The 21890-nt window shown below is 36.1% G+C and overlaps 1 protein-coding gene across 1 annotated transcript; it reads right to left on the bottom strand.

Annotated features, from left to right (window-relative positions):
• Positions 1-4555: 4555 nt before the first annotated feature.
• LOC306853840 (amyloid protein-binding protein 2-like) lies at positions 4556-19985 on the bottom strand. The gene is made up of 13 exons (XM_079391491.1): positions 19613-19985; positions 17317-17405; positions 14705-14856; positions 14500-14623; positions 14229-14397; positions 14058-14147; positions 13908-13975; positions 13718-13823; positions 13518-13642; positions 10158-10243; positions 9770-9960; positions 9430-9595; positions 4556-8263 (listed from the first exon to the last, which is right to left on the bottom strand). The coding sequence occupies exons 1-13, from the start codon at positions 19748-19750 to the stop codon at positions 8001-8003; spliced, it is 1767 nt and encodes a 588-aa protein (XP_079247617.1). The 5' UTR covers positions 19751-19985; the 3' UTR covers positions 4556-8000.
• Positions 19986-21890: the final 1905 nt, after the last annotated feature.

Raw genomic sequence — 21890 nt, 5'->3', positions numbered from 1 at the left:
CTTTTTCACGATATTCTAATTTATTGAGATGCACCTGTATCTGTCTTTGGTATCAGCAACAATCACTAACAACACTGGTTTGGTCTCTTTCATTTTTCAGGAATGTATGATCTATAGAAAATCAGTTTTGACAAGTAATTAATGCAAATTTACCCTTCTGTACACATACGAATTTGGCGCCATCCTTTCATTAATCTTAATTAAGCTTCACCAATTAATATAATCTTTCAGACTCTTATCTTTTAGCGCCCTCCTATGGCATCTAGTGTCTGTGCAACACGAATGGCGCTTATAAAACTAGTCATAAAGCCTGAAGAGAGTCCTGTTTATCTGCTCTGTCATAAATGTCACACATGGAGAAGAGGTGGACTCAGTGGTATAAATGTTTATGATCATAATGACAATTTGATTAGGTGCTACTGCGCATAAGAAGTCTTTTAAATAAGATAGCCTACGTGTTGTTTCCGACACAGAAGACGGTTTCTATAGACACGCGGCGGCTGCAGAAGCAGAGAGGACACCTGTGATATGGGATTTCATGTCTTTTTCTATGTACCCAATGTAAGTCAGAGTAATCATCACGTGTCATCTGTATATGTGTTATATTGTTTTTATAGGTTATATCCGGATTGTTCTTGTTCTCATTGCCTGGATTCTGTACAGTGACCCAGGGAGTTGTGTACCCTTGTATGTGTTATCAATTATATTGGATGGTAGGTAATTACATGAAAACTAGGGAAATTATAAATACATGCACTCTTAAAAATCGAATCTTTCCATAGCACAAAATGTTCTATTGTTAGTGAAAGGTTCTTCACAATAATAATAATAATTATTATAATAAAAATAAAATATAAAACTGTTCACTAAAAGGTTCTTTGAGGAATCCAAAATAGATCTTCTGTGGCATCGCCTTGACAACTCCCTTTTGGAACCATTGCTTTTAAATCGGATAATATTATTTATACTATATTATCAGCAAGGACAAAGGCTGCTTAACAAGGGCCAGTAACACTAGGGGGCCACAAAATGACTTCAATTGATTCAAAATAAATTACATGATATTTATGATATACTGTATGATACAGTAATACATTTTTACTAAACTAAAATTAATTTGTTATTCTTTTAGTTTTGTTTATTTTATGCATTTTTATATCCTTTTAGTTCTGTTTTTACTCTCTTCTGTGCTACATAAAACTTTACTTCCTTACTTATTATTTACATAATATATTCTGCAAACATATTTGTATTAGCCTGAATGACTTTGCTCTCTGTGCTTGTGAAGTGGGGCTGGCTGGTGTCTTCAGTGGAGTGGTGTGTATTTGTATGCAACCACAATGCCAGAGGTGCCCATTGGAAGAACTCGTTCACGGAGAGCCCGCTTTGGGTGCAGGCAGTGATGGCAAAAGGTATGGCAACAAGTTATTTTTTTCTTTTTAAACCGTAAAATGTTCGAAAGCACAGATGTATGTCTTTTTGCATTGCACTTAACTCCATCGTCATTCTAAACCCCACTTTTAAACCAAGGTAGAGGAAATTTATAAACCCCATTTACCTTGGGTTTAGAATGATCCATTTTAATTGTGAAAAGCCCTGATGAATGCTGTTATTCTTGTTGCAGGCTTCAAGACTCCTTTGGGCATTCTGACAATAGCAGGGCTCCATGTTTTACCCGTGTGTCTGTATGGCTACCAGTACGAGGTGCTGTTGCAGACTCTTAATGGAGACTGAAAGAGTTGTTACCTGTAGCAGAAGAACCGCTTCTCAATATTATTAACTCATCGTTATCTTTAGGTCACGTCCCAAAACCATTCAAGCTGGCAGTTATTAAGCCTCTTATTAAGAAACCACAACTAGATTCTAATGAACTGGCAAATTACAGACCCATTTAAAATATTCTGTTTATGTCTAAAATTTTAGAAAAAATTGTGTCTGCTCAATTGTGTTCCTACTTGCAAAAAAAATATCTCTATGAAGAATTTCAGTCAGGTTTCAGGCCTCACCTAGCACAGAAACTGGACTTGTTAAAATTACAAATGACTTGCTTCTTGCTTCAGACCAAGGCTGCATCTCATTGCTAGTATTACTTGATCTTAGTGCTGCGTTCGACACTATAGACCATGACATACTCATAGATCGATTACAAAACTATACTGGTATTCAAGTGCAGGCTTTAAGATGGTTTAGATCCTACCTGTCCGATCGCTACCACTTTGTTCGTTTAAATGGGGAGTCATCTCAATTATCACCAGTAAAGTATGTAGTACCACAAGGATATGTCCTAGGTCCTCTGCTATTTTCAATATACATGTTGCCCCTTGGTAATATTATTAGAAAATACGGGATTAGTTTCCATTGTTATGCTGATGATACTCAACTATATATCTCAACAATACCAGAAGAAACTTCTCAACTATCTAAGGTAATAGATTGTGTAAGAAATGTAAAAGATTGGATGACCAATAATTTCCTCCTATTAAATTCAGATAAGATATTACTTATTGGACCAAAAAACAGTACACAGAATCTCTTGGATTACAATTTGCAACTAGACGGATGCACTGTTACGTCCTCTAAAGTAAAAAATCTGGGTGTTATATTAGACAGCAACTTGTCCTTTGAAAATCATATTTCCCATGTTACAAAAACAGCATTCTTCCATCTCAGAAACATTGCCAAGCTTCGAAACATGCAGAAAAGCTAGTTCATGCATTCATTCATGTAATGCACTGCTAGGTGGTTGTCCTGCATCTTCAATAAACAAGCTACAGATGTGTCTGTTGTGCTCCAAAATGCAGCGGCTAGAGTTCTTACCAGGTCAAGAAAATATGATCATATTACCCCAATTTTACAGTCTCTGCACTGGCTACCTATTAAGTTACGTATCATTTACAAAATATTATTACTTGCCTATAAGGCCCTAAATGGTTTATCACCTGCGTACCTAACTCGTCTTCCACCACGCTACAATCCAACCCACTCCTAAGGTCGCAAAACTCTGGACTTTTGGTAGTACCTAGGATGGCAAAGTCCACTAAAGGAGGTAGAGCTTTTTCACATTTGGCTCCCAAACTCTGGAATAGCCTTCCTGATAACGTTCGGGGTTCAGACACACTCTCTCTGTTTAAATCTAGATTAAAGACACATCTCTTTAGCCAAGCATTCACATAATGCATCTTATAATCTTGTACTGCAGTTATATCTGATCAAATGCACATTATTATTATTCTTTATCTTGGGTTGAACAAATAATTTTTGCTTAGATGGAACAGCAGCTATGCTAATTATGTCTCTATTTGTTTCTCTGTTTCTCTATTTGTTTTCTAGGAATTACAGAAGCTTCAGTCTGGATCCAACCCTTAAATGATCTGAGATGACCGAACACCTGAGAAAAGATAATGCCAACCCTTCAGAGGACCTCAGACGATGCCAATGCTCAGACAACATACAGAATTACCAAATTTTGCCATAAATGAAATATATTAAGGTTCTGCAATATATAAATATATTGTAGAAACTTAATTTCCTGTAGAGCTGCTTTGCAACGATTTGTATCTTAGAAAGCGCTATACAAATAAACTTGAACTTGAACTCTCTTTGCCCCAAACTGGCTACAGATTCTGGGGATTCTGGTGCTGGCAGCGGGACGCTTACTGGGCTTTGCAGTTGAGGTCAGGAGCATGTTTACTCAGCATTATTATTGTGCTTTTACTGTCACAATAAAGGCATTTATGTGTAAATACTACTGTTAATGTCATTTTGCAGATGTGGTGCACCGTAACCCATTTGAAATTCTTATTGGATGAAGAGGAAGAAAAGAAGAACTAGGGATCTCTAAAGGCTCATTTAGGATGTAGGAAGGGTTTCAGATGAATGAAATTCACATTTTATGAGGCTTCTGGTCTAATAAGCAGCCAAAAAACACTTTATCTCTGTTACTGAGCTTGTTGAATGTAATTTATGGAGAGAAAAAAAAATATTTACCAGAGAGTAATGTTGCAGGGATCTATTTATATTTTCTTGAAAACCCTAAAAAAAAGCTTTCTTTAACATTTAGGATTCTGGCTATATATATATGCTAATATCCTTATTATATCCTTCAATGCAATTTGTTAGGAAAGGAAGCTTTTTGCACTGTAATAGTTACATTGTATTTTAGATTTTCTTGACGCAAAAATTGCACTTCATGTATTTATTGTATGGGACTTTATGGTTTCTGCAGTTTAAACAGTAATGTCTGGCATTAACAATATCAAGGTCATGAGTCTGATTCTCAGGAAATGCATGAATCGATCAAATGTATAAAGTGTGCCTAGAAATGCAATGTAAGCATCTGGTAAATGCATAAATGTAAAAATAATCAATAGCTGTGTGAATGAAAGGTATTAATTTGAAATATAATTCTTTTGTAAGATTATAAATGTCACTTTTGATCAATTTAATGCATCCTTGCTGAATGAAAATATTACTTTCTTAAAATAAAAACTGAACAGTAGTGTATAATTGATTATATAATATTTCAAGGACAGATACAGTAATTTGAGAAAGTGATATAAGTAAACATCTTCCAGACGTACACATGCTGAGTACAGTCTTTTATTCTTAAATTTTGTTCAGCCACCAATCCACCCAAAAGAGTGGTTTTTGTTGGATCCTGTCGCATTTATCTCATGGACTCAACATAACCTATCACACTGACTTCAGGAACAGGTGGAGAATAATCATGTAAAGGCAAAAAATAAAGCAACTTTAATACTTCAGAAGCAATATTGCTCGTTGTAGTCTATTAGACAGCTCTATATTGTTTTTTTGTGTTAGAAGTAGTTACAGATTTTCACAATAGTGGATACAAATGGGTTTAATAATGATTTGGTGGTTACAGATGTACAATGCACAGCAGACTCTACTGAGGGCGAGTTACATAAAGCCAATGACTGAAGAGTATCCAAGCAGAGGCTCACTGTGGCACAGGTTACTGACATTTCCAGGGTAAGTCAATATCAATGTTAAATAACACATTTTTCCTCTTCTTTGCCATTGGATTTGATCAGAAACTCGAGTGTCTCCAATGAATATAGACAATAAAAGAAAGTCATAAGAGATCGCGTCCACTCGTAGGTTGTTACATCAAGGATCGCCATCGTCCATCGGAAACAGCACTTTGGCTAAAGCAGAATCTACACGTGGCCGCATGTCTGAGGACTTCATAAAGATAATTAGCATCTAAAAGGCCCCACTGTATCAGCTATCAATCCTTAATTACATTTTCCAACTCTCTGAGTGCAGATTTCGAAGAAAAGCTGAAGTGACAGGATTGCTTTTATTGTCAGAGGATGATATTTATTAATATCTGTGATCAGTTTAACACTTGAGTCGCCAAGTTCATTCTTTTTTCTCTTATTTCATGGGACATTTATTAACTGCTCAGTGTAATTTTTTTTTTCTGTCACTATGGAGCTTACTGGGACAATAACCACTTGTAGCTATGCATCTACATCTATATACATTTACTTAAACATGCAAAAATAGAGAACGTTTGACCCAGAAGCACCTTTGATTTTTGGGGAACTGTGGCTTATTCAGATGGAGAAGCAGTTTGGATTTGATCAACCATGAAATACCACTTGAGGTTGACAAATAAGCCCTTGAATCGACATTCAGAAGGAAGCAATCAGATCGACGTTATAAATTCATTCAGCATCCACCAAGCTTACTTGTTTCCCATGTGCATTATTTTCACATTTGATGTTCATATTCCTAAACTCATCATCTGATATGAGAACTCCACTAATTCAGTCAATTTACAACACAGTCAATGGAAATGCACTTACAAAGTTTGCAAGATCACAGTTTATTAATTACAATATATCATCTCTCTAACCAAGGCAAATTCCTGTCCTTACCTTGCTGCCTCAAATATGGTATTAAAGGAATAGTCCACCCCAAAACGCATATTCTATCATTTAATCAAGCACATGTTTTTTCAAACCTGTATGACTTTCATTCTTCTGTATAACAATTTAAGATATTTCCAGTTCCCATTGACTTCCATTGTATTTTTGTCTATACAGTGGAAGTCAATGGAAATCGAAACTGTTTGGTTATCAACATTCTTCAAAATATCTTCTTTTACGTCCCACAGCAGAAAGAAATCCATACAGGTTTGGAAAGACACGAGGATGAGCAAATTACGTCAGAATTTTAATTTTAGGTGGACTTTCCGTTTTAAGACCACCTCAATCTTCACGATAAAACCTCAAATGTAACAATAAAGGGATTTCTAAGGAGTCAAACTGTGCGAAATATAGTCCCCTCACATGTCCTAATCCATCTCTTGCTCTATTTATGGGGCTAAAGGTGTTTGAAAAAGCTGCAAGTGGAGGTTTCGTTCAAAGCAAGCTACTCAAAAAAAGCTGACAAAGCAGATCCCAGCCAGCTGAGAGTCCTTTAAGACTAAGGCTGGGACTTCAGCTTGATCTGGGGTCCCGGTGCTGCCGGCTAGGAGCTAAAATGTGGCGAGACAATATAAGCACATTCTACATGATTGGCCCGCAGCAAGGCTTTGTTTCAGCAATGAGTTCTTTATGAAGGTGTGACAAAGGGATGCCAATTTAATCTGAACAATCCTCATTCAAACTTGAAATATTCTCAACTTGTTTGGGAGTCTGTGTGACTTTTGGATATATATTCGAGAGAAAAGCGGCAGTGAAATGAGTCCGACTGATTGGTTTTGGAGTGGTACAGGTGCGTTCCGCAAATATTGCAGTTACTACACAATCGTGCGTGGATTCACACCCCTGTGCACTATACCGCAGATTCCCCAGCAGGGGAGCCTCTTCACAATGACAGGTGCTGCACTCAGCCCTTTTCTCTGTGTGTCCAGTCAGCTGGCAGTGGGCCAGGGGTGTTAATCTACGCCGCCCGGGGGCCAAGCTCTGAAAGGAAAACAACAACGACCTGGGAAACCTGGTCTCGTAACTATCACCGCTTCAGATTATATTGTGTATGTGCGTGAATAAGGATCCGCTATGACAGAAAGCCAGCTTTGTGAACTCGTCCTCCCACTCTGTTTAGTTCATATTATGGCAATTAGCTGTGGTCACACATGTATTATTATTATTATTATGAACAGAAGTAATTTTGGCTCATCCGTTTGCATCGTTACACCTACAAGTTGTAGCATACCTTGCATATAAATTATTGGCAGTTTAAAATAAGCTATGTCAGTACTAAGGGAATACAAAACCAGAAGAGAACTAAAAACAAGGTATCTAGAGCAATCGTAAACTCACTGGTCCGTAAATTCCACACATGACATGAATTAATAATAAAAAAGGAAGCAAAAATAAACATAATGGTCCATAATGTAACATGGCTGGTCTCATTTTCCAGAGAGCACACAGGTAATCCTCAAATGCAAAGCTTTGCATTATACGAAGTCAAGCTCTAATCCTCATGTTAATGGGGACACGGATGTCTACGGGTGTTCCTTCACACGATTATATGAACGATGTAGAATCTCATTCTGTGGGAGCTGAGCTGAGCAATTTCCTCCACACATAGACAATGCGATGATAAACAAAGTATTCCTGTAGTGTGGAGCGACTCTCCTTCAAATACAAAATAAAATTTAAAAAAAAGAATAGAGGGTGTGGAAGTTTTCCGTCTTTGTCAGACTGCGCTGTTTTTTTTATTCAACTACTCTTGAACTCAGAGAAATGGTCAGGTTCTTCAAAGGAGAGTGAATGAATTCGATGAATGGTTGCTTATCCATCATGAGTGTTAGCATGGTCGCAAAGAGGTCATGGTTTTTCTCCCATTTTAAGGAAATGGTTTTGGGATGGTGGCTGCTGGTACAAGTGTATTGACAGTCCTTGAGAATCTCAGGATAATAATCACACTCCCCGCCTGTCTGGACTACTTGTGAATAAATGGATGTGAGGGTGTGAAAAGGGGGTGGGTGTGTACATCTAGGTTTCAGGTGGGCTTCTCGGCTGTTAGCCCAAGCAGGGACGCCCGGCTCCGTGGCTCTGGGAAAGCAGGAAAGACTGCACCACCTGCTCTGTGGCCTGGGGGCTCGTGTTGACGTCCTCCAGCGCATCGGCGACCGCAAATTGCCTGTCCCTTAAACGGTTCCAGTTGGACAGAATATTGTGGTACTCAAAGACCTTCTCGTAGTTTCCAACTGAGTTGTACAGTTTTATCAGGCCTCTGTAGTCATATTCCAGTCCACTGTAACCCTCCCCGAACAGTTTCTTGCCTGAAGGAAACAACAGACATGTGGTTGTGCTGAGGTTAAGAACATGATTCTACATTTGAAGATAAAGCACAAGCATTACTGCTCAAAAGTTTTGGGTCAGTAAAAATATATTACTGTTTACACAAAAATATCAAGCAGCACAACACTGACAATAATTAGAAATGTTTCTTGAGCAGATCAAATCAGCATATTAGAGAGATTTCTGAAGGGTCATGTGACACTGAAGACTGGATGGCTTTGCCATCACAGGAAAAAAAATAATTTTAAAATTAGGGCTGTCAAATGATTAATAAAAGTTTTTGTTTACATAATATATGTATGTGTATTGTGTATATTTCTTATGTATATATAAATACACACACATACATTATATATTTAGAACACAAAATTTTTCTTAAATATATACATGCATGTGTTTGTATTTATATATACATAATATACACAGTATACACATATATATATATATTATAACAAAAACTTCATTTTGGATGAGATTAATCGTTTGACAACACTTTAAAATATATTAACACAGAAAACAGATTTTAAAATTGTAATAAGTTATTTCAATATTTCTATTTTTACTGTATCTTTGAACAAATAAATGCAGCCTTTGTGAGCATAAAATAATTTTTAACAGTACTATTAAATTACCCACAATTAGGAATGCAAGATTTTGTGCCCAATTTCAATGAAATAATTTTCATGATAAATGGCAGATATTACAATTTACTATTATTTTATCTAAACAGAATAACAATAAAACACTAAACTAAAATGAATCCTTTTAGCTTTTAAAAGTGAATTTAAGCATTACAACATACATGGTTAATTTTTTCCAGATTTGTTTTTAACTATAAACATTGTTTAAATTAAAAATAAAAAATGAATTGAAATCCTTAATTAAAAATGTAAAAAATACAATGTTGATCTTTAAAAAAAAAAAAGAGATCTATTTAAGTATTAGATGACAAAAAAGATAAATGTCATGTGGAAATGAGCATTACAATTAAATATCATATTTCGTCCAAAGTATATATTCAATATTAAGTATATAATTTACAACCAAAAAAAAAAAAGAAAAAAAGAAAAAGGTCAGTAACTGTCTGATGGTACCGATATCACGCACTCCCACCCAAAATGCATTAAATAACAAACATAACCCTCACCAATAGCGATGGAACGCAAGTACAGACGCTCTGCGTCATCGTACTGATTCATGTCGTAGTTGTAGAGCGAGGCCAAGTGTCCCACTGACAGAGCCACCTCATAGTCCTCCTGTCCCAACAGCTGCTCCTTGATCTGAATGGCCTTGATGTGCATCTCCTCCGCCTCCTGCATCACAAATCACACCATGGAAAGGTCAGTCAGCCCAAGAGCGACCTCAAAAGCACTCTATGTTGTGTTTAGCTTACACAACAGAAAACAAAAACACACAGTTTGCACAATGATCCACTTGCGATGATTTACTTATACTACAGGTTTAAATAAGGAATAATTAATAAGCACCTTGAATTTCCGCATGGATTGGTAGAGGCGCCCCAGGTTCCCGTAGTGTTTTGCCGTCTGAACATTGAACTCTCCGAAAGCTTTTTTGGCCAACTGCAGGGAGGAGAGGTGCAGATCATGGGCCTCCTGCAGGAGGCGTTCCTCGGTTTCTTTGTTATGGCAATCAATGGCGATCTCCTCCAGAATTAGGGCTTGAGATGGAAGATCAGAAACATGGCTTGACGAAACATGATTTTTAAACAAATTTAAAAATCATAACCTAAACAAACTAAATGAGTGAAAAGAGAATACTACTTTGAACTGTCAAAGGCCATCTTAACGTTGTCATTCCAGTAATGCAGCTGTGAATGAGGAGAGTTATGAAAGATTTTCAAAGTGCTAGTCTCACCTTTCACCCTCTTGGATGAGGCCAGCAGCAGATGGTCTTCAGGGAGAATGTGAGTTATGATGTCTATGGCACGTTCTGCGTGGAATCTAAAAGTAAAATTCAAAGTATGAAATGGGTACGTTATTCGATAAACACTTCCATGAAAAAAAAAAAACACAGAGGGCAGAACAGTTCTACACAAACAACTTAATTGTGTTAAAGTTTAGGGCAACTACTGGTCATCTGTGTCATGGACTTCTTAACACTCAAGGAACAAATAAAATGGTATAAAAGTTCATATGGGATTAGTTGCAGCCAAAATACTCTTTTGTCTTGGTATGAAGAGAGCAATGTGGCAGCTTGCTTTTGAAGTGACTTACACCACCAATTCAATTATTCATATTTTCACGGTGATCTAATAAAGATGTTTGTCTTCTTTCATAAAAACAGCAATGCTATTTTGCCTCTGACCTATTACGTATTGTTCAGTGTTGCCTAACGAATTCTGTTTTTGCAACGAGGAGTCCCACCAAAGATTACAGGAAAAACAATATTATTTTTAGAGATCGACCGATATATCGATTTACCGATATTTTTCCCGATATTTAAGCATTTTCCCATAATCGAATATCGGTTTTGTAATATCGGATTCCCCGATAAACACCGCCATCTTGTGGACGTTTTCAGAATTGCGCGCAGGATCGCAATTGCAGCGCATCTGAGGGGAGACAAGACAGCAACGGCGTGCAGATACTTGATTTGCTGTAGTTAGTAAACTATTTAATATTACAGGCATTAATGCACAAATTAGATGTATTACATAAATGCCTGATATATAGTTTAAATGCAACTTGGCTCTAAGAAATATGATAAATAAGATACTCTGTCAAGCCCTGTCCCTATAAAGATAGGCTATAACTTTGCCTGAAATAACACAGCCATGAATTAGCACATGGTGGAAATAAAAGCGCTGAATTTAATTCTCTCTGTGGTCTATTAGTCTCGTGAAGTCGGAGTCACATAGATAATCCGTCAAGTCCTCTCCCAATAAAGACGTAACTTTGCATGAATTAAATAATACAGCCATGAATGATTGCATGTTGGAAAGAAAAGCATTGAATGTAATTCTCTCTCTGTTGTCTATATGCTCATCATTAGTCTCGTGAAGCCGCTTTCATATTGCAGTTCACTCAGCGGGTTGATGCTCAAGAAATGCTCAGCACGGCCACCGCATGTAACTTTTAACAAGATTCACTTTTTTGAAGCACCCTAAATTGTATTAACACTTACTATATAACCATTATTTCGTTTATAAACATCTAAATTAATACAACTCTATGGAAATTAATTATTTATTATCTCCGCGATCGATGGCAGTTTGAGTAGCCTATAGTTCTGTGTAAAGGCATAGATAAACCGCGCTGTCAGCAGCATAATTTAGAGCATGCCAGTTGAGAAATGCAATAAAATACAATGCTTGTTATATTCCAATATTCCAGAGAATATCATTCCGTGAATTAACATTATCCAGTGAATTATTCTTCACTCTTTATCCTATTAAACAGCTTAAAAAACTGTTTTTAAAAATGAAGTTAAAAATGAAGTTGATATGACTCCTTTCCTTTATTTTCTCCATTTGAAAACATTAGACTTTCTATGTTCATTTTGCTTACTGCTAATATTAGTTTTGCTGCTAAAGCTTTTTATAAATAAAATGTTTTTTATTGTTGTAATACGAAGATTAAATTGAACATGACAGGGCTCTAGACTGCGACCAAAATGGTAATTGTTTGCGAGTTAAAATTTGACGTGGTCGCATTTGTACTAGTGCCAGGTCTGCGCTGCTCCAAAGCGTCTGCTTCATACAGCGCGCGCTGCCAGCCGCAGCACATTATAGCAGGAGTCAGATTTCACTGATCACGTGAAGAGAGGTGCTTTCAGCCGAGCGCTTAGTGGGTAGAGCCTGGTTTATACTCGCCGCGTCAGCACGAGCGTGAAGGTGCGCGTCGCGGATGGAGCGCAACGGATGGATTTGTTTTCAAACTAAAGTAAAAGACCGCTTCTTAAACCAGAGAAGGTGAACGTGGTGGTATTCTTGTAGAAAAAACTCCTGTCAGCTACAGCCAGTTTAGTTTTACTTTTCTTTTTGTTTTCGTTTTGAGAAGCTTGTTATCTTTGCTGTTTACCTCAGGTTATGCTATGGAGGCTTTCCTTAATTAAAAAAAAATATATATTAATATGTATTTGCTTCCTCAGAGTTTGCTAAACATTCTGTAATATACTAGGTATATAGTACAGCATGTGGTGTGTCCTATGCCATGCCTCGTCTTATTCGTTTTTGTTGATAAATGTTATGTAAGAGTTTGTCATTGTCAACGTACTGTTTTATTGTTGTTGTGCTTTTTAATTAAGAATAACAATGACTCCATCTTTTGTTTTAGTCTTAAAAAGTTAAAGGTGTATAGATATAAGCAAAACAGACAATGATCTTTTCTTGTAAAATGTGACACCAAGATCGCAAATTTGAAAGTAAAAAGCGCACGAAAAAAGGAATTCCTGTTCACAAAATTTAAATCACAAATAATACAGATGAAAAAGAACGAGTTGAATGTTGAAAACTTCCGTTACCATATAACTATAAACTATGATAAAAGTTCATCAGCATGCATTGATTAATCAAATGTTGTAGCAAAAACAAAAAACAAATTGCAACCAAATTATGTGCTCGTGCGCAAAAGTGAGATCAGTGGGAAGAATGAGTCTAGAGCCCTGCATGAAAGACTGCTAATTCTCAAAACATTTTTTGTTAAGATGACTGAAAGGAGGAAAAACCAAAGTATGGACTTACTTCACGCAGTCATTTATTTACTTAATAACAGTAAATAAATATCGGTTCTGCATATCGGTTATCGGGCACATAGACATGCAAATAATTGGTATCGGTATCGGTTATAAAAAATCAATATCGGTCGATCACTAATTATTTTGGTTAAAATGAAAATGTCATTCCTTTAAAAAATACACTTTAACTGCTCATTGTCACACAAACAACCAGTTAATAATGATACTGTTGGTATCTGTCTGATACTCAAAACAGTTCTAGCTTCATTTCAAAACTGACATGAATGAAAGAATTCATTGAAAGAACAACAGAGTTTTTTAATGATTCTTTAAAAGAACCAGCTCATAAAAGTCATCTGTCTATCAATCATCTGCAACTGATGTGCTCTTTATCATTTAGTGCAAGAATAGCGGTGCACGAAACACTTGCACTGTCCATTTACCCACCTGACACAGATGCAATTATGGTTCAAATGATATAAAATAATTTTTTCTCTGAACATGTAACTAATGCGCCCAGGACGGGATTGAGATACTCACAGTGCATTGTCGAATTTACCAGAGCTGTACTGATGGACATAGGACGAATACGCCAGGTCCTCATGTGCAGTTGCAACATGAATATTCTTTCCTCCAAACACTGACTGCCGAATATCTAGTGCAGTCTGAAGGTAAAACACATCCATAAGTAAATCACAAATATTATTTCAAAGAAATAATTTTTTTAATTCTTGGCTCACCTGGTAAATGGCCACCGATTGACAGATATTATCCACATTTAATAGATAAAATCCATAATCTAGTAGTGTATCCGAGTATTTTGGGTGCTTGTGTCCAAAATGTTCCCTGAAAACAAAATGTGGAAATACAGAACAAAATGTCAACACCACCCATGCTTAAAAAAAACCAAAAACGCTTGATAGTGCTTACCGTGCCAAGAAGACTGCATGTTTTATCAGTTGTTCAGCTTTTCTAAACTCCCGCTTAACAACACATGCCTGCAGGGATCAATATTCATTATTTAATGGAAAAGAAGTTCACATATATTTATAAAAACTCAAATATCTAACAATCACTGACCTTAGAGGCTTGTCTGAGAACATCAACTACTACTTTCACAGGTAAGGCAACTGTGATCTCCCTCATAGCCTCTATACACCACCTATAAGCCTGAAACACATTAGGGACACATTAAGCTGTAGAGCAGCCATTCTTCAAACAGACTTCTGGGATATTTGCAATGGGACTTACCTCATCATAGTGGCTTTTGGCAAAGAGTAGGGCACACAGTTCTCCATACAGGGCAGCCTTATTAGCCTGATGGCCATGTTTGGCTAGTTTGTCCATGTAAGACTGGGCTAGTTTGAAAGTTTCTTCTCCCAGATGGTATTTGCAGTTGCCATTACGCACATGAAGTAACCTGGCATACAAAGTCCACAATAACACATTAATAAGATACATTTCCTCACCGTTAATATGACCATTTAGAGCTAGAAGAGACTTAAGCTGACCATTCACTCACCTCACACAACACTCCACTGCACGATACCAGTGAAGAACCTCATCGTGTAATGTGCACAGCTGGAGACAAGACAGGAAGACTTTCTCTGCATCTCCATACCAGCCGGCATCTGATAAAAAGCCACCTGATATCCAAGCAAAGTGTTATTGCAACAGCTTGTTATTACAAGCTGCAAAAGCAGAAAAGTGAGCCACAGCAGCCATACCTAAAACAAAGCCAAACTGTATAGCTTTCTCTTTCACATGTGCATCTGACTCAGCGATGTATGAACATCGGCGGCTGAAAGAGTTGGCCAGGACTGAAGCGACTTTTACACCGTGGTCCATCAAAGCCTGGAAGCAGTGGTGAAGGAGGTGCCTGTGAAAGAAAATAAGTACTTAGTCTTTCATATAAGTATCAACAAATATTTTGGTCATGGTATAGTGATGTTTCTTTAACTTTATGTAGGGCCCTATGATTTCCGCGATGCAGAAAACGCAGACGGAATCGCGGAATCCAGTCATAAACGGAATTTACAGTTTAACGCAGAATGTCACGGAATTTGTCAAAGTTTGGATTAATTAATCAAAAGTAGGTCATTACACTTAAATCAAATCGTTATATGGACTAGTATCTGTAAATATTATGCCAAAAAAAATCGATTTATATATGAATCCTGCATGTTCTGACGTCTCTGTATGAAGGTAGCAGACGCGCGGTTTTGTTTACTAGTTACATGCACAGCGTGGCTCTCGTGGTGATTTCAGCGTCTGCCTGATGAGGACATAAATACATGAACAACATCTCCAGAACTGTTCTGAGAGGCACTTTACAAGCATTTTAACATTTCATTTGAGTAAAACTAGCGTCATATCATATACACACAGAACTTTAACAACCCGTCAAAATAAAAGTTCGGGTTAACTTAAAGACATTGTGCCAGAAATAGTCTATATTACTATTATTTAGTAGAATGTACATACTACTACTACTACTACTGTTGAAAAATAATAAAACTTTATTTTTTTAAGAAATAATGCCAAAATATTTCAACTTTAATAGTAAACCCCATTTATTTGCCAAAAATGAAAATGTTTAACTTTTATTAATTAAAATATAAATTAAATCAATGTTTTATGCCTTCATCTGATAACCAGTAGAATTTAAATACACAACACAGAATTTCTGAGGGGGAAAAAAACATTTCATAAGGCTACTGCAAGAATAAATTAAAATTGTTTGTATGCATTCAAACAATTAGACATGCTAAAACATAGAATTTGGTAACAATAAAACATAAGGTGAGAATTTGTTTTTTTATTTCATACGGCGCTAAACATGTCATTTTTGTTACACTTTTAATAAATGAATGTTAAATTGGATAAGTTTCATGATTTTAATTAATTAGACATGCTTTTTGATTAATTAATTTCAATTTGACCATTAAAAAGGAGTCCAGAAAAATGAAAACGGAAAAAAAAACTGAATCCAGAAAAAATTTAAATGGAAAAAACTGAAAAAGACTGAATTCGGGAAAAAATAAAACGGATTTCATAGGGCCCTATTTATGCAATGTCAAATACTATATAATTAATATATTACTGGTGGACCAATAAAGTTTTTCAAATCAAAACTAATATCTAGAAAGCAGGATGGCTGATGATATAATGCAAATATATGCTATACACTGCATATTTACGTCCTTCGGATGAGACGTTAAACCGAGGTCCTGACTCTCTGTAGTCAGTAAAAATCCCAGGATGTCCTTTGAAAAGAGTAGGGGTGTAACCCCAGCAGCCTGGCCAAATTTCCCCATTGGCCTCTGACCATCATGGCCTCCTAATCATCCCCATACACTGACTGGCTTCATCACTCTGTCTCCTCTCCACCAGTAAGCTGGTGTGTGGTGGGCATTCTGGCGCAATATATCTGCCGTCGCATCATCCAGGTGGACGCTGCACACTGGTGGTGGACGAGGAGATTCCCCCCTTTCATGTAAAGCGCTTTGAGTACCCAGAAAAGCGCTATATAAATGTAACAAATTATTATACACTATTCACTTTGCATATAGATATAATACACTAATGTTCAAATGGTTGTAGTCAATAAGATTTATATTTTAATGTAATTCATTTTTATTCAACAAGGATGCATTAAATTGATCATAATTGTCAGTCAAGTCTTTTACATTTTAAATCTATTTCGAATAAATGCTGTTCTTTTTAACTATCTATTCATTAAAGAATCCTGACAAAAATGTACCAGTTTCCACAAAATTATTAGGCAGCACAACTGTTTTCAATTTTGATCATAAGAAATGTTTCTTGAGCAGCAAATCAGCATATTAGAATGATTTCTGAAGGATCATGTGACACTGAAGACTGCTGAAAATTCAGCTTTGCCATCACATGAATAAATTACATTTTAAAATAAATTCAAATAGAACAGTTATTTTGAAGTTGCAATATTTTACAATATTACGTTTTACTGTATCTTTGATGCAATAAATGCAGACTTGGTGAGCATTAACAACTTTAAAAAAAAATAATAATAAATCTTACCAAGCCCAAGATACAGTATATCAATATTTAACATTTTAAAAATTAGTACAAACATGATCAAATTAGTTTCTGAATCGTGACAAAGTATATCCCCACATAAATTACTCTACAACCAAGTCTTAGATGCCAATAAAGGCCTGCACCATACATCATGTGAGATTTGAATCATCAGCCCAAAATACACACACACTCAATCTCATTCAGCGTGGCCATAAACACATTAAGATATTGACTTAAGCTATATTACCTTAGACAGAGTAAGAGTGGACTCAAATACCTTTTGTCAGAGGCCCTGAGGACTTTAGCGAAGACCTCCAGCTCACAGAACTCCCCCCCCAGCTGGCAGAGTCGGCCTTGCTGGTAAAGCTGGAACACATGAAGAAATGTGAGATTGCTGACCCTATTGTACATGTGGCACAAAGACAACTCAAGCCTTCCCTTGGGGGTGCCAAGAGCCAGAAAACCAGGAAAAGTGGCCATTATGAAAACAGAATGTACAAGACCAATACGCGTGCCAATAACATTTTGTTTGTGATCTGGCACATCTGGTATCCGACACCAAATAGCCTGACTGAACAAAGCTGTGAAAAACATAATGCAAAGATAAAATGGTTAAATTATCTTCACAACAGACTAATTTAACCCTTACTATTATATTTGAGGCTAAAATCTATGATTATCCTAAATTAGGCTTTTTGACTCCTAGGCCCCAAACTGTCCACAACAATACTCAAAAGTATACATGACTTTTCTAGTATTTCTTGATTTACTGAATTTTTTTAATTTTTTAATTTATTTTTTTTTTTTTTTCAAATATTTGACTGCTTACAATTTCTACCCGGGAAAATATTTTAGAACTTGGCATAACTACAAAAGGTATATTTATAAAAAAGTATAATATAAAGTATGTTACATCAAAATTGAGTAATAAGTTTTTATTAATGTACATGATTTTTCACATCTAGAAATAATACTTTCAAATTTAATCCACCTCATTTATCAAGTATTTTCAAGACAGTTGGAATACTGGTTCTTCATTCATTTCTAAAACAAATAAAGGGTGTTTTGAGGGTGTGAAATAAGTAAACAACTTGTGATTTTAGTTATTTTAATGCTTGTTTTGTCCTACTCAAAATATTTTAAGCCATCTTTACACTCCCTCAAAATGCCCCTTGGTTGAGAATCACTATTCTAAATAGAAAATATATATATATTTTTATTAGAAAAAGCTGTTAGACAAGACAAGACCTCTACAGTCTCCAAACTACCAAAAGAAAGAACGATTACGCCAGTTAACATTCTTAGTATTGTGTCCCACAATACTTAGTATCTAGTATAGTGGGTTTCAGTTAAACTTAATTTAAGTAATTTCAACTACACACTGACGAGCTAAAGTAATAAATGCACTCCACTCTTTGGTAATACAGACATGCAGAATATTTACAAATTTATCATCATTCCTCAATCATTAGTGGACAACAAACTCTGATAGCCTTTGTATAAAAAAAAATCAGAAAAAGTGGGATTGGTCTAATCACACATTTCCTAACCTTAATATCCAAAAAAGCAAATCAAATAAAAAGAGTTAAACAGGTTGCACTAAGTGGCCTCAAAACACATGAAAAACGCATTATTTTATACAGTTTTTAACATATTTCACATAAAGATTGATGATAAAATAAGTAATTTGGTGGTTTCATGCAGTAGTAAATATGAATGCAGTAGCACTTAACAATAAGGTCCCATTAGTTGACATTAGTAAAACCAGTAGCTAATATTAACTAACAATAATATTTATTATTCTTTGTTAATGTTAGTTAATAAAAAAAAAAAAAAAAAAAAAAAAAAATCAGCCGTTCAATTTTAGTTCATATTAGCTCACGGTGCATTAAATATATAATATTAAGAGATCCAACTAGATTTTAATAATGTATTAATAGGCTAAATGTTGAAATTATCATTAAATACAATTAATATGTTTCTTAAGTATTTTTAAATGTTAGTTCATGTTAACAAAAGGGACCTTATTAAGTGTTACCATGGCTCTATTATTCGGTCTAATAAGTGTTTATTATACTGTACAGTGTTTAGTAATACTTTTCACAGTGGTTGGCGACAAACCATTCAAACCACATACAGAGGTCAGTTATCTTATGAAGTCGTTAGAAACACGGTTATGGTTTAAATACTCACATAACATTATAATAAACACATTACACTGGGCTCGTACTCAGAAATAAGGTCAACAGGGTAAAAAGTGAGATGTCACTGTGTTATAATTAACTAGTCTTGACCCAGAGAGCTGTATCTCATACAGCAGTACTAGATAAGCTACATGCTAAGATAACTGGAACATAGTGTCCACTTCAAACAGCCTTCAGCCAAACAGAAAACGATTGGACTCTTAAAACAGAAAACCTGAACGGTTTAATCGTCGGGCAGCTCGAGTCTCTCCTCCTAACCAGCGCTCCACTGAGAGGTCGCTTCAGTTTCTGTTAGCAGAGCTGCTAGTAAAAAGTCTCAGATGCGTTTGACGTTTGTTACGCACTGAACCCTTTCGCTTTACTCCTTACCTTGTAGTACACATCAAACTGTATATTTTCAGGCAGTGAGCGGATGTCCCGTCGCGACCGGCCGTAGTTGTCGACCACGGCTGAGATAGCGGTGTTGTACAGGGTCTCAGGGATCCATTCCAGCTCCACCGCGGCCATATTGTTTTCTTTCACTAAATCCCCCCCCTCCTACTTTCACCTCCTTCGCTACCTGATCGAGGTAAAACTCTTTACTCTGATGCTCCTCATACACCCCCGCAGCTGGAAGCGCTTTTTGAGATCGAAACGGACTGTTATGATAGAGAACACAACCCTAGGGTTATGCTCTCATGTTTAAAGCTCATCCCCGATCGAGATGCCCCGCCCACTCTATGACACATGGGGCGATGAGCTCAGCTCGCACTCAGTGAACGCGCATTTGACTTTAGTTCAGTGTAGGTCTACTGTTGCATTAGGGTTGTTTTTCATGTCCGCGGGTTGATGCGACCCCAATAACGTGATATTTATCCCCTGGAACACGAATTGTACCACCAAAAAACGTGTATTTTACCCTAGGGACGCAATTTGTACCCCTCGAAACGGATTGTGTTTTGATTACAGTTTTTCTCAGTTGCTTTGGTGCATTTCTCAGAAAATAAATTACATTTTCTTACATTTTATGATTACATCATAAAAGCAGTTTCTCATTCTTTTGAATAAGTTGCGATTGCTTTTGTACATTCATGCAACTGATTATGTACATTTGTCTGCTGTTTCCTACATTATTAGTTGCTATTGTCATGTTGCTCAAAATGTATTATATAGTTCTCTGTGCTATTGTCTTACCCCTCAAAACATCTAGTTATTAGTTCATCGTATAAGTCATTAAAAGCAAAATAGTTGATCTAGTTGTCATAAACTGTCAAGCATATTTTCTACACATCTCTATTAGACTTTTTGTAAATTTGCCATGAATTGTGCAGGTGAATCTTTACTCTCATTAATGAAGAGAATATAGATCCACCAATTATAAACCAATTCTCTGAAATAGCTCAAAGGTGCATTTCATGACCCTTCAATTGGAAAGCATAGACCGAGGACAACACAAAAGTTACAAATTCTGACGATGGATGAACATCCAGAAACGATCAGGGACAAGAGCCGAGAGGAAGAAGAGCAGTAAGGATGCATGTAAATGTACAGAGGCAAAACAGAGGAAGAGGAAGAAGAGGCCAAGGACAGAGGTGCATATCAGATGAAATAATGTTGTCAATCATGGCCTTACAATGGCTGAAGGGTGCAGCTAAAAATTGGGAGATAGACCATAACCTCAATAATTCAAACATTTTGAAACAGTCTCTTTCAATCAATATCCCACATACAGTAATGTGTAAATTTGTACTTTTGAAAGGGAATATGGCATACATAAGAAGTGCAGCCTTCTGTATTTCAGTACAGTAACTGTCATCCAAACTGTTGCCATAGTTTACATCAGGAAATACTACTGTAACAGAGAGCACTGTTACACTAAACACTACTTTACATGTAATACATTCGTACAAAAATAAATGTACTGTATAAATACAAATGTTCATATACTTTTTTTTCCTATGTACTATTGACTCTTCTCAACAAATATCAGATTTTTTTTTTTAAACTTTCATTTCCATGGTTGACTGTCATGGTGAAAAAACAACTAAACATTTTGACCAGTGTGGCTCACACGATGACAAAAATACTTTATATTTTGGTGGCCTTGGCCAAATTACTGACACGATAACTTTTGAAGCATGAATTAAATGTTTTGGGTGAGTAACTATATTTTGCAGACATGCAATAAAGTTCCAGCAAACAGTTGTGACATTTGCACTCACAGTTTAGAGAATGTTAAGACTATTTCGAAAAATGTGCCAAAGCAATCGAGAAAAACTGTAGTAATTGTGCGAGTTTTGTTGTGAAAACCTGGCAACCCCGATGTAGTTCAAAAAACGACCGCTGTAGAGTTGCCAAGTCTTCCCTTTTCACGCTGAACTGGGCTACTTTAACCCCTTAAGACCCGAGAAAAAAGTTTTAGGAAAAAAAAATAGTTTTAAAAATTTCTTTACATTGTTTAGAGCATTAAAAACAATGTAAAAAACCATAAAAAATAAAAAATGATATTTCATTCATAAGTTATGCTATGTCTTCGGAAGAGCTCAATTTCTTAAAAAAAATAAAAAACCATGAATGAACATGCATAGGCAAAAACAACTGATTTTTAAAATCACCAATACATTTTTAGTTTTCCAGATTTTTTTTTTTTTTACCAAACTTTGTATAA

Source organism: Barbus barbus (genome assembly GCF_936440315.1).
Source record: "Barbus barbus genome assembly, chromosome: 34".
In the NCBI taxonomy this organism is placed as follows: domain Eukaryota; kingdom Metazoa; phylum Chordata; class Actinopteri; order Cypriniformes; family Cyprinidae; genus Barbus; species Barbus barbus.
This window is presented reverse-complemented; position numbering and strand designations above follow the sequence as displayed.

Bases quoted from the DNA above. Each gene is read 5' to 3' on its own strand.
- LOC306853840 (XM_079391491.1), bottom strand. From the start codon at position 19,750: ATGGCCGCGGTGGAGCTGGAATGGATCCCTGAGACCCTGTACAACACC. The intron at 14,148-14,228 runs GTAAGTCCCATT...AATGTGTTTCAG, and splicing joins CCAAAAGCCACTATGATGAG to GCTTATAGGTGGTGTATAGA. The intron at 9,961-10,157 runs GTGAGACTAGCA...TTCCATCTCAAG, and splicing joins CTCATCCAAGAGGGTGAAAG to CCCTAATTCTGGAGGAGATC.